Source organism: Oryctolagus cuniculus, chromosome X, assembly GCF_051225735.1.
Source record: "Oryctolagus cuniculus isolate XC-2025 breed Fujian yellow rabbit chromosome X, ASM5122573v1, whole genome shotgun sequence".
Taxonomy (NCBI): domain Eukaryota; kingdom Metazoa; phylum Chordata; class Mammalia; order Lagomorpha; family Leporidae; genus Oryctolagus; species Oryctolagus cuniculus.
This window is the reverse complement of record NC_142888.1, coordinates 84,695,542-84,708,410: the sequence shown is the minus strand read 5'-3', so window position 1 is coordinate 84,708,410 and position 12,869 is coordinate 84,695,542. Positions and strand designations below refer to the sequence as shown.

Sequence of the window (12,869 nt, the reverse complement as noted above, 5' to 3'; positions counted from 1 at the left end):
AAAGCTGCCTACATGGACTAATGTCCAACTCACTATCTGAGTCTGGGAATCGGGCATGTCAGCTGCCATCAGCACAGTTCTTTCTCTGCTGTCTGGCACAGTTTGGGTTCATTCGGAGATGTACTCAGTACCCAGTGAAAACATATGCCACTTGGTGCTTTATGCTGGATGCTGAGTACTGGGCAGGATCACTGTGCACACTGGACTACAACCCAAGACAGTTCCTTCATTCTGCCTGCTCCCTTGCCTGGCTTCTATCTGGCATATCGCCATATCCACAACTAATTCTGGGCTTCTCCTCATCCAATAACGCCTTCCCATTGGTGTCCACTTATACTAGCATGTGAGTAGTCAGCACCACCCAGTGCAGAGTGACTTATTTTGCAATTGTTTCAGGTGTGTGTGTGTGTGTGTGTAGTGTTTTGCGGCCCATTTCTTTAGACCTCCCCACTTCAATACTGCCAACTGTTTATATAGAGACTTCCATGTACCGGATATAATATTAAGTCCTCTAGATATATCATCTCAGTTAATACTCACTACTGCCAAAAGGACATTTTGATATTATTCTCATTTTGTACAGATGGGCAAAATGAGGTTCAGGGGAAGTTAAGCAATGTGCACAAGATCACAGAGCTAATAATACGTGATGGGGCTGAGATTCAAACCCTATTCTTCTCTGCCTTTTAAGAGTTCAGAGAAAGTGGGCTTGATTCTTGGCTTGTTGCTGCCACTTGTAGACCTTCCAAAGACCATTTCAGCAAAACACCAAGAAGTCTGTACTGAAGTTTTACCGTGTGCCAAGTTCAATGTGGAATGCTGGCAGTGGGATGCGTACAGAGAAGCATGCAAGCTGTTTCTGGTTCCCAAGCCCTAGTAATCTCATTGAGGAAGTTCAACACCCCACAGAACCTTCAAAGATCCATGTAAGCAGTGAGAAGCATATTTAGTGTCACTGTGGCAGGAACTCAGGGACTCCTGGAGGAGATGGTATCTGGGGTAGGATCTGAGGGGCAAGCAGGTGTTGGGATCACAGAGTTGGGGGGAAGCTTTGCCATGTTTGGGAGAAAATGTGGACAAACGCATGGAGGGGGGAATGTTCAGGGAAGGGAGGGAAAGTTCTAGAAGATCCCAGGTGAGGGCTTTATCTAAGGATGCCCTTGGGCACTGGGGCTGGGATCAGAAAGGTGGAAAACAGGGGCATGTCCTTCTGCTATGGAGCCTCTTCCCTGGTGGTGAGACAAAGATCTGGTCACACTTACACTTTTTCCTGGCATTCCTGGGAAACCCATAATTCCCCGAGACCCTTTCAGACCAGGTAAACCTGGCAGTCCTGTGGAACCAGAAGGGCCTGGATTTCCGGGAAGCCCTTTGATGGTGCTGGGCAGGCCACGAGTTCCAGGCAGGCCTGGTAGCCCAGGGAGTCCAATCTCTCCTTTGTCTCCTGGGAAAGAAACAAAAGGGCTTGGAAAAAAGTCTTGGAAAGTGACCACCTGCTCACCAAGGTGAACGTTCCTTGGGTCACAGACCAAGTACAGGCTTAGGTGGCAGTTTAGGGGTGGTGGTAGGTAGTGGGAGCGCCTTTAGCCTTATGGGGCAATGTCAGGGCTACTGAAGTTCCAGCACCAGGACAGCAGCTCGGTGCACATGCCCCTCTATCTGCCAGGCTTCTCCAGAGGTAGCACACTCTGTAGTTCAACCCCTCAGGCACCCCTCAAGTGCAGGGATGGCACCCTTCTTGAACACCCCTTACTGCCACTCAAACTATTGCTCTGTGAGGTCTTTGTACTTCGAGGCCTTCTCTCAGGAAGGAAGCCAAATTTTTTTGTAAAACCCCTTTTTGAGCATTGCTCTTACCCACCCCCTGCCCAGTTACCTCTGAGGCCAGGAAATCCACTGGAGCCAGCTGAGCCCTGAGAGCCTTTGTCACCTTTGAGCAAAATGTTGAGCGTTGGAAATCTTGAGCCTGGTATTCCGGCTGGCCCTGGATCACCCCTGTGACCTGCAGGTATGGAGATCAGGAGGTGAAGTGTGTGAGAGAGTACTGGGATTCAGCTTGATATACCGTAGTCTTTTGGGTTGTAAAGGCAATTCTTGTCTTCAGGTAATCCCAACAATCATCCCAAACCTTATGAGATAGACAAAGTCATTGAGATAATCCACTAGGCTTGTCTTGCCAGGCTGGACCCTGGAATGTCCTTTATCTAGTGCCTGGAATGTATGCCTTGAGGAAGTCCAGGAGTACTTCAGTTAGCTGCAGGCCACTTTTGTCTCTAAAACACTTTTTCTCTCATGTCATTGTGCATTGGTGCAGAGATCAATGTCTTCTGGCTGGCCGAAACCATGCATCTGCCCATAAGTCCCTCTGAAAAATTATACTCTACATAATCTTGGATTTGTCCTCTTTCATTGATCTCTGGGCTGCTTCCACCTTTGGTGATCAGTTTTCATAAACTATTTTTTTTTCCTGAATGAATTGTCAAGCCAGCCAGGAAACAGAAGAAATAGGCAAGGGGAAGGAAGCATTTCTTTTTTAAATTTATTTTTTAAGGAATACAAATTTGATAAGTATGACTTTAGGAATGTAGTTATTCTTCCCACCATACCCACCCTCCCACCCACACTCCCACCCCTACTTCTCCTCCCTGTCCCCTTCCCAGTCCCATTCTCCATTAAGATTCATTTTCAATTAACTTTGTACACAGAAGACCAACTCTATACTAAGTAAAGATTTCAACAATTTGCACACACACACAAAAACTGTTTTGTGAACTGGTTTTACAGTTAACTCTCATAATACAACTCATTGAGGACAGAGATCCTACATGGGGAGTTAGTGCACAGTGACTCCTGTTGTTAATTTAACAATTAACTCTCTTATGTATGACGTCAGTGACTACCCAAGGCTCTTGACATGAGCTGCCTGGGCTATGGAAGCCTTTTGACTCAACACAGTCAGTATTTAGACAAGGCCATACGCAAAGTGGAAGTTCTCTCCTCTCTTTAGAGAAAAATACATCCTTCTTTGATGGCCACTTCTTTCCACTGGGGTCTCACTCACAGAGGTCCTTCATGTAGAACATTTTTTGCTAGGCTTTTCAGGAAGACCAGGAAGCCTTCAGGACTGATTCTCAGGTCAAAGTGTTACTTAAAGCAATTGTCATATTATGAGTTCTTGGAAGAAATCCTGGGCAGGTCATTTATCTCTCTGTGGGGAGAGGTGGCCTACATGCTGGATGCTTGAAGCCCACTGGGTAAGTATGGGAATGTTCCCAAAGCATCGCTGGGTTTGGAGCAACTGTTTGCTGAATGTCACCAAAACCACAGTTGGATAGCCATTGTTGCAGGCCATGTAACAAACCACAGGGTGAAGGTAAGACAACTTGAGGAGGAATTACAATTAGAGAGGCATAGGCATATCTCCATTTAGCTCCTGGCTTCCAACTTGGCAGAGGAAGTAGAGGAATGGGATTCTAAGTTAGAGACTCTAGCCTGCTGTTTTGTCTGACTAGGAGACAGGAAGTAGAATTAGCAACAAGTTAGGGCTACTGTTACACGACATGAGTGGGTCATAAAACACTGGAATCTCTGGGAGGAAGGGAGTGAGGAGGAGGGGGAGGAGATGTTAAGGCAGTTGGAGAGGAAGACTCTCTCCCTACCTATGACCTGTGCTTCTCTGCTCAAGGGCCTTTGCAGTGAATGACAAAAGCCCAAGGAACACAACAGGCAGCTCAAGTGGAACTGGCCCCTGTGCACGAACCTCTGATGACTAGAGAATATACCTCGAAGGGTTGTTAGACATGGCCGAAACTTTTAAACAACAGGCTTGTGAGAGTCTGACTGCCTGTGTGGTGAGGTTTTGAGCTCTGGGAGGAGCTGGTATTTCTTTGGCAGGAAATAGAACTGAGAAAATGAATACTCTCACAACCCACTCAGCGCTTAAGAGGCGGCTGCATAGCACCTGCCCGGCGAGGGGAAATTGTTCCCTTATCACAGTGGGAATGTGGCAGGCCATCCACACCCTGATACTTGAGGGGCCCAGTAAAGCGGTTTTTATCACCAGTGTGTGTACCACCAGCTGTTACAAAGTAGTCCCCTCGCCCTCAACGGTAAGGTCCTTAGTCCAGTTGCTGGGCAGGATGGGTGTGATGCTGGGGAAGCTGTAGTTGACTTGATAGAGAATGGATGTTGCTGTGATACAGTGTGCCTTGTCACCAAACAGGGAAAGGGAAGAGAACAAAGTAAGCCTGGGGAAGAGCAAACTGAGAGACCAGTCTGGGTAACTAGAAAACAAACGTGACCCAATCTTGGCACTGCTGTTCCCAGTATAACCCAGGTGTTAGAAAACCTACCAGCTTCTCTTGGTCCTGTGCCTGCTGTCTTGGACTTAGCTAAGGCTTTGTCCAGCATCCCTTTACAGGCAGGTTCACCAGATCAGTTCACCTTCACCTTCAAGGGAGGGCAGATGGTGGAGTTTCCAGGTGCTGCCCCAAGCGTATCTGCGTACTCCTGCTATTCTCACTGTGTCTTTGGCAAGGGGACCTCATCCTGTTCTCATTTGCTACTGGCATTTGGCTGGTTTTGTTCTATTGATAGCATGCTAAAAGGAGAATGATGCTCTCTTATAGGAGACAGTAGATCGTTTTTGCACCTACTTCTAGGTGAGCGGACAGCCTATGTGTCCCCCCAAAAATCAAGGCCTTGGCCCATCTGTGAAGTTTCTCAGGGTGAGCTAGCTGGGTCAGATAAATTTAACAGGCAGGCACTGGGGCACGGTGGCTTAGGCCACGGTCTGTAGTTCTGGAATCTCCTATGGGCACCAATTCGAGTCCCGGCTGCTGTACTTCCCATCCAGCTCTCTACTGGTGTGCTTGAGAACACAGTGGAAGAAGGCCCAAGTGCTTGGGTGCCTGCACCCACATGGGAGACCTGGAAGAAGCTCCTGGCTCCTGGCTTCGGATCAGCGCAGCTCCATCTGTTGTGGCAATTTGAGGAATGAACCAGGGGATGGAAGATCTCTTTCTCTTTCTCTCTCAGTCTGACTTATAAATCAATAAATACATCGTTACAAATGATCCATTTAATACTTGGCATGGTCCTTGACAGAGCACCAACTTTCCCTTTATCCCACATAGTAATGGATGCACAGGCTTCTGTGAGGCCCTTTGTGGCCTTTCATTTCCCATTATCTCAGTGCCTAGGCCCACTATGTGCAAGGGGTGGCTCCTGTACCTGAAATACTTGGTATACAGATGGGTTCTGCAGGGGGAACACATGTGTCTGGACTGGTATTGCAGCACAACCCACCCACGATGCTATCTGATTTGAGGCAGGGTTAGATCAGGGCAGCCCATCAACAAAACTATGGGTGATAGAACCATTAGAAGAACACTTGATAGAACACTCAAGCACATGATGTGATCTGCCACATAACCCCCAGGCAGCAGAGTTGGTGGTGCAAAACAAATAGCTTGTTAAAACCATAAATACGGACCCTGTTAGGTAAACCCTCCTTGGCCAACTGAACTGAAACCCTTAGAGAAGCGTGAATACACGAAAGCACTCACATGGCTGGCACGCCTGGCCCTAATGAGCGCCAGTCCCAGACAGCATCCGTGCCCGAGCTGCACATCCTTATACTCTGCTTCCTGAGTTGCTACAAACCCAGAACCCACAGGAAGGGGTCAATGGAAACGGGGCTGGAAGGGTCTGGTGCCCTGGGAGTCGATTGGCTATTTCTTGCCACAGTGGGAGGAGTTTCCAGCCCTCCTAAATTGGTCTCCCTTCTATCCCGCTAGCCTGTAAACCTGGGATCACAGCTAATGCCCTGAGTGAGCTAAAGGAAACACCTCGGGCACTAAAGTTGGCTCGTAGGTCAGGCCATTTCCCCCTTAGCTTTAGAGATCTTGTCACTCTCTAGAGAACCAACATGTGCGGTCTGCCCCCTCTCCCCAACACCAGCCCCCAGCTGCTGCTGCTCTGCTGTCTGCCTGCATTGCCTTGTTGGCGCAGATCGCCCAAGCTAAGTCCTTACAAAGTTGCTATCCACAGCTGTGGCCAATGTTGTTTTTGCTGCTGTTTCCACTGGGGTCTGCTTTTCCGGTCAAGGTTTTCCTATTGTTATTACAATCCGCATAATCACCTTTGGTCTCTTTTCATGCCTGTGCCTCTATTGCTACTGCGGATTCTGCTGAGAAGCTGGACAAAAAATGGGCCCAAAACATTTCACCAAGACAATGTTAAAAAGCCCTTGCAGGCTTGGGGTCCATCACGGAAGGGAGGGGCTAGTGAGACTGTGAGACAGTTACAAGGCGTGGACGTAAGGATTCAGCTTGATATGTCCACAGCCATCTTGGGTGTAACTGCCACCTTGCTCTTTCGGTAATCCTAAGAGTTATAGCACATCTTATGGGATAAATGAAGTCATTAAGATAAACTGCCAGGCTTGTCTTGCCAGGCTGGACTCTGGAATGGGCCGTATCTAGTGTCAGGAATGTTAATATTTACTAAGGAAATCCAGGTGCACTTAGGTTAGCTGCAGAACATCTTTGTCTATAAAACTTATTTCTTGCTCCATGACGAAGAGATCCATACATCTTACGGCTGCCCAAGACCATGCTTCTGTCTCTAAAGTCTCTCTAATAAATTATACTCTATGTAATCTTGGATTTGTCCTCTTTCTTTGGTCTCTCAATCCTCTTCTCTGTCGGCAGCTGGTTCTCATATGCCAGGTTTTTCCGAAACAGAGAGCTTAGACACGAGGCCAGGCAAGGATTGACCTCCGTATTGTTCCTTCCTATGTCACCTCCTGGCTTGCTTTCTTCCTGCACCCTTCCATCTTCCGTGCTCTCAGGCCTCCAATCTCGCATGTCTGTGTCTGTGCTCTCTCCTTCTATACTTCCACAGTCTGCCAGCAATTTTAGACCCTACTCAAAACCCGCCTCCACTGATCACCTGGGACGGTATAGACAAGGCCTCTACCATGCAGTGAGACTCAGAAGTCATTAGATCTTCTGACTTCAAATGACTTCATTCTGAAGCCTCAAATCTTATCTAACATAGAGTCATATGACGAAGCCATCAAGCACAGCACACCTTATAAAACATGAGTCATAGCTCTGGAATTCAAGTCTCCAGCTTACCTTTTTCACCAGGACCACCAGCCTGTCCGAATGCTCCCAACTTCCCAGGTGATCCCGAAATTCCCTTTAGTCCACTTGTACCAGGAATACCAGGAAGACCTGGAACCCCTGGGAAACCGACCAGTCCAACGGACCCCTTCTCGCCTGTTGAGAAAGAAAAGTTTCTAGTACCCCCATTTTGCATGAAAGGAAACATAGGCTCAGAGAAGTTGAATAAATGGTCCAAAGTCACACAGCTTGGAAATTGCAGAGAAGTTAGGTGTCTCTAACTCCACAGTCTCAGAACAGGGACATGGCACTAAGCACCACAAAGCAGGGAGGAAGTGAGCCCCTCTCTTAGGATTCACCAAGTTATGGCTCCTGTGCCACTTAGAAAAATAATAAAGCCTGGGGCCAGGAGGCAGGAGATTAGCTCTGGAGCCTGGCTCTGTTACTAACCAGTTGTGTGGCCTTGGAACAGTTTCTGTCCTCGGTTTAATATACAGATGCCTCCTGCACAACCACCAATGGCTCTCAGGGCAATCCTAGGGATCGTGCAAATGAATCAACCAGTGTGGCTGTTCCTGCTCTGGGCTTTGCTGACTCTGCTATACAGCCCAGTGTTCCACCCGGCAGGCAGGGTGTGTGACTCACCCTGGAGGGTGATCCTCACCACCAGCATTGGCTTGTCTAACTTCCTTGCCACAAGAAGCCCTGCCTTCCTCCCTCCCTCTTCCTCACCCCTGGGTAGGGAGCCTAGAATAAGATAAGCAGTTGGGAAGCTCCCTTGTCACTTCACTGTCTGTCTTCATTTCACTTACCCTTCGGGCCCAGGAGGCCTGGCAAGCCAGTGTCCCCTGGCAACCCTGGGCTCCCCAGGAGGCCGGCTGCCCCGGGAGATCCAGAATGGCCTTGGAGCCCAGGCTGGCCTCTCTTTCCAGTTGCGCCAGGGTAACCTGTCTCACCTTTCGGACCTCTCTTTCCAGGATGTCCTGAATCAGCAGAGGAGAGAACACAAAACAACTGTCACGTGAGGCTGTGGCCAGATTTGGCCCACTGCCTATTCCCATGGCGGCTGATTGGTTGGCTTGCTGTGTTTTGTGAATGGGCCTTTAACAATGACATATGCAAGCTGTTAACAGGCTGGCTAGAGCATTTAGCACCTAGCACCCAGAGCACCATGCCCAATGGCTGTCACTTCCAGCATGGCATAGAAGTTGGGGGCAAGGGCAAGCCCCTTCTTATTATAACTTCTCCTTTTTATGAATGTGCTTCATGTTTTTGCCTCTGAATGGAGCTCTGTGAAGCCAGGGTGGTGAGTGGGCTCCAGTTTCCCGGTACTTGCAGTCTGAATCCCAGAACAATGGCTGTTTCAATCGGTGAAACAGAGGTTAAAGCTGAGCTGTTGTTTCAGCCTCCCAGGGAGCCTTGGCTACAGGGCTGCCCTTTTAATCCCTCAAGCCAGCAGTGAAGTCAGCCAGTTCCTTGGCATTAGGGTTGAAAGACCCCCTAGTGCCAAGTGCTGTAGAAACCCACAAGGCCCATTCGGTCTCCTAGGTATTGTGAGCAGTTTTTGATCACGCTTTAAGTTGGTCAATGGGATTAATCTCCTGAGCTGTTGCCAAAGTGGAATGTTCAGGTACAAAGCAAGGAAATTAAAAAAAAAAAAAAAAAGAAAACCAAAGGATTAAATCAATGACGACAGAGGAATTTGAGCCCCCAAGGACCTAAATGAATGGCTGACTTGGTTTCCTCTGAAATGAAAAGCATCAAGTAGCTTCAGGCCCCAGGATTCCAATGGGAGGCTGTGAAGGGGACTCCAGCACAAGGGAAGGGAATTCAATGGGAGCCAAGGCCGCAGCATGAGCTCAGGGCTGCCCGGCCTTGTAAACAAGACCATGTCATAGTGTAGAATCAGAGAATTCCCTGGTGGGGGTCTTAGTCTGTGACCTTGTGTGCTGTGATTTCAAAACCAGGGCAGTCTACGAGAAGATGGCAGCAGGACAGGAGGACAAAGGCGATCCAGAGGGTCTCAATGGCTCTGCAAAGAACTCGGCTTCAGTCACTTGGCCAGGCGTAAGGGGAGGGGGGTGGATGTGGTCACTGAGTGGGAGCGAGGCAGGTGGTGCAAGCAAAAGGCAGGTTGCAAACAGTAAGCTGGAAGTGGGGGTGGGTGGGGGGTGGGTGGCAGGCCTCACGGCTAAGCAAAACGCATTGGGGAAGCATGTCCTTGTTCCCCAGCCCAGCGCCTGCTCTCCGCAGCCTCAGCGAGAGCAATGGAGAGGGGCGAGATCCATTGCAATGACAATAACTTCCTGAGCACGAGCCCCTATACGCTGCCTGGAATGCAGATGCTACATATGGCCAGCTCCCAGTCTCCCAGCCTACCTCCCGCAGCTTAAAGTGTCCTCACCTGATTTTTTCATTGCTAATCAACCACTTAGTCAAACTCATCCAATTGAGAAGGTGGTGTGGCTGACCCTATAAGGCCCCCAGTCAGCAGACATAAGGGTACTAATCACTGGACTCATGAGGTGTTTTTTTTTCTCCAATGGAGAACATCTAATGTTGGGTCTTGTCTCCAGAGGTTTCTTTTCCAGAAACTCTAAGCCAAGAGAAGCAACTACTGCCCCCCTCCCTGTATTGTAGCCCCCAGACTGACTGAAGCCCATTTTGCCATCATAAAAATCCCCTTGGGGCTGGCGCTGTGGCGTAGTGGGTAAAGTCGCTGCCTGCAGTGCTGGCTTCTCATATGGGCCCTGGTTCGAGAACCGGCTGCTCCACTTCCAATCCAGCTCTCTGCTGTGGCCTGGGAAAGCAGTAGAAGATGGCCCAAGTCCTTGGGCCCTGCACCCACATGGGAGACCAGGAAGAGGCTCCTGGCTCCTGGCTTCAGATTGGCACAGCTCCGGCTGTTGCAGCCATCTGAGGAGTGTACCAGCAGATGGAAGACCTCTCTCTCTCTCTGCCTCTGCCTTTCTGTAACTCTGCCTTTCAAATAAATGAATAAATCTTTAAAAAAAAATCTCCTGACACACATGGTATTATGACCAACCAAAGGAAAGCCATGAGCATGACCAACCAACCAGGGACCTGGACAAGCACTGAATATGCCCTTCTCAAGCCCAACCTCAGTCCATAATGACCTTCACCCCTAACTGCTTGGGGATTCCAGGAATTAAACGATAGCTGCCCAGCTCCTTGTTCTGTGCTTTTTAATAAAGACCTGTCTGCTTCCAGCACCCCAATGCCAATGACTGACTCTGTGTCAGTTGACTGGACCCAGTTTGGCAGAGGGGGTTTCTGTAGCAACTCCTTCAACCAGTTTTTGAGACTGTTCTATTTCTAAATGCCAATTCCGAAGGGACTACAGTCTCGAGTGGGCGTCATGCCTGTGGCATATTGGTCCCTGGCCCACAGTGACCCCTTCAGGGCTGTCCCACAGTGCTCTGAACACCTGTTTGTCACAGGGGCAGCCTCACCAGGTGTCGTTGTCTCAAGGTGCTTTTAGAGTGGAAGACACTTGGTTTACATTCAGCCTGAAATCTGGGGAGATGCCTTTCGTGAGTAGCAATCTTGTACATGAGGATGGCAGAGTAATAGCTCTTGTGTTAATCTGGCTCAGATGTGACTGAATAGTTAGTAAGCTTAAAGGGACCTTTCCCTTTTTTGGAGCTGGAGAGAGATCACTGCTTTGACCAATAGCTTCGTAGCTTTCTAAACTTGTTTTGTGCCGTGGTTCTTTCCTAAGTCCAGCTGGAAATAGCAGTGGGTAACCAGAGCTCTATTCTTAGATTCTCCTATGATGAATTTGGCAAAATTAAGAAATCTTACTTGGAAACCTAGTAAAGAAAGATGATGTTTTACAGTAATACTGCTTGCCACAGTGCTCTCTGAGATTGAATGGGAAGTGGCCACTTAATAGATCTCTGGGTTATGTTACTGTCTTTCAGCTATAGGGGCTTCATGAGAAGAAAAGAAAATGGAGTGAGTTCCATGTATGTAAGCTTTGATGCTGTGATTGTATCAAAGTGAGTCAACACAGAGAAAATGGGATATACCTAGAATAATGGTTCAGAAACAGCACATTAACTCAAATGCCTGTTGGTTCACCTAACTTTAGCAAATCTTTGATAAATAAGCTGCTTTAAAGTTGTTTAAAAGGTGGGGGTTAAGATATTTTCAATATCATTAACGTGATAAAATTCACTGTAACTTAAATTATTTATGAAGCTTTCTAAAAATTGAGCATTATTATCAAAGGTATACTGACTTGAGGCCTGCATTTGCTCCTCTATGTTAAAGTAATAAGGTTTTCTGTTAGCAAAAATGTTGGCAATAAATTCTGTTTTTCCTTAATTCTTTCAGTCATTTCTGGACTGTAGTTTTCCCTCCTGTGCAGTTTGCATTTGCTGATTCTCTTTCCTGACTTTATAGTCAGCACCTTTTCCTCCTCAGTTTTTTTAAGAGATTTACTTATTTTACTTGAAAGAGTTACACAGAGAGAGAAGGAGAGGCAGAGAGAGAGAGAGAGGTCTTCCATCTGCTGGTTCACTCCCCAACTGGCTGCAACCACTGGAGCTGCGCCAATCCGAAGCCAGGAGCCAGGAGCTTCTTCTGGGTCTCCCACGTGGGTGCAGGGGCCCAAGGACTTGGGGCATCCTCTACTGCTTTCCCAGGCCATAGCAGAGAGCTGGATTGGAAGTGGAGCAACCAGGAACCAGGACTCAAACTGGCGCTCATATGGGATGCTGGCACTGTAGATGGCGGCTTTACCTGCTACGCCACAGCGCCAGCCCCCCTCCTTAGTTTTAATTTAGCAGGACTGTACACCAAAAATGTTTCCCTTAAAAGCCTGGATGATGGGGGTCAGTGCTCTCCCTGTGGTGCTGGCATCACATATGGACACCGGTTCCTGTCCCAGTGGCTGTACTTCCAATCCAGCTCTCTGCTATGGCCTGGGAAAAGCAGTAGAGGATGGCCCGAGTGCTAAGTAGGCTGATTTGCACTGTATGGAAAGCACTGTTAAGTTGTGAGTGATGCTAAGCTTTATACCTATATAGTATGTTACTGATATGTCTTACAGATCAAATTTGTAAAGGTCTAGTGGTCCTGGTGTGACTTACCACCAGGATTGTTCTCTTAATGCAAAAAGAGAACCAGGGGCCCTTCAGACATCTTTGAGACTGCCCCCTTGTGTTACAATCCTAGAGGCCTAAAAGAGACATTTTTGTATAACCATAATCAATGCAGATGCCCATCAACTGATGACTAGATAAAGAAATGTGGTATATATACACAATGGAATGTTACTCAGCCATAAAAAGAATGAAATCCCATCTTTCTCAACAAAATGGATGCAATTGGAGACTATTCTACTCAGTGAACTAAGTCAGTCTCCAAAAGACAAATATTGTATGTTTTCTCTGCTTTGTGAGAAGACAAAAATATGTAATGTATATGAGCAAAATTAACATTTTGAGATTTGACTGTTGGATTGTTGTTCACAGCCCTTGTCTACACTCCTGAGGAATAGTGATTTTTCTACTTACTACTTGTTGAATTCTTTACTTAGTAGAGGATTAAGCTTGTGATTAAAGTAAATTGAAAGTATTTCATTGCAAAAATTAAAAGAAAAATAAGGAAGGAAGGAGGAGAGAGGATGAGAGCAAGGGAAGGAGGGAGGGTAGCATGGGAAGTCCTGTGATGTTCTTGAAACCATAGATATGAAATGCGGGAAACCTGTTC

General features: G+C 47.7%; 1 protein-coding gene across 2 annotated transcripts in view; it reads right to left on the bottom strand.

The window, feature by feature from the left end:
• The window catches only part of COL4A6 (collagen type IV alpha 6 chain), a 312,990-nt gene that overhangs the window by 19,676 nt on the left and 280,445 nt on the right, over window positions 1–12,869 (bottom strand). For both annotated transcript variants that reach the window (XM_008272863.5, XM_089323734.1), the window contains exons 28-31: window positions 7,943–8,113; window positions 7,143–7,286; window positions 1,877–2,002; window positions 1,263–1,444 (exon numbers count right to left, since the gene is read on the bottom strand). In XM_008272863.5, the coding sequence (XP_008271085.2) occupies window positions 1,263–1,444; window positions 1,877–2,002; window positions 7,143–7,286; window positions 7,943–8,113 (623 nt within the window). The remainder of the gene's footprint in view (window positions 1–1,262; window positions 1,445–1,876; window positions 2,003–7,142; window positions 7,287–7,942; window positions 8,114–12,869) is intronic.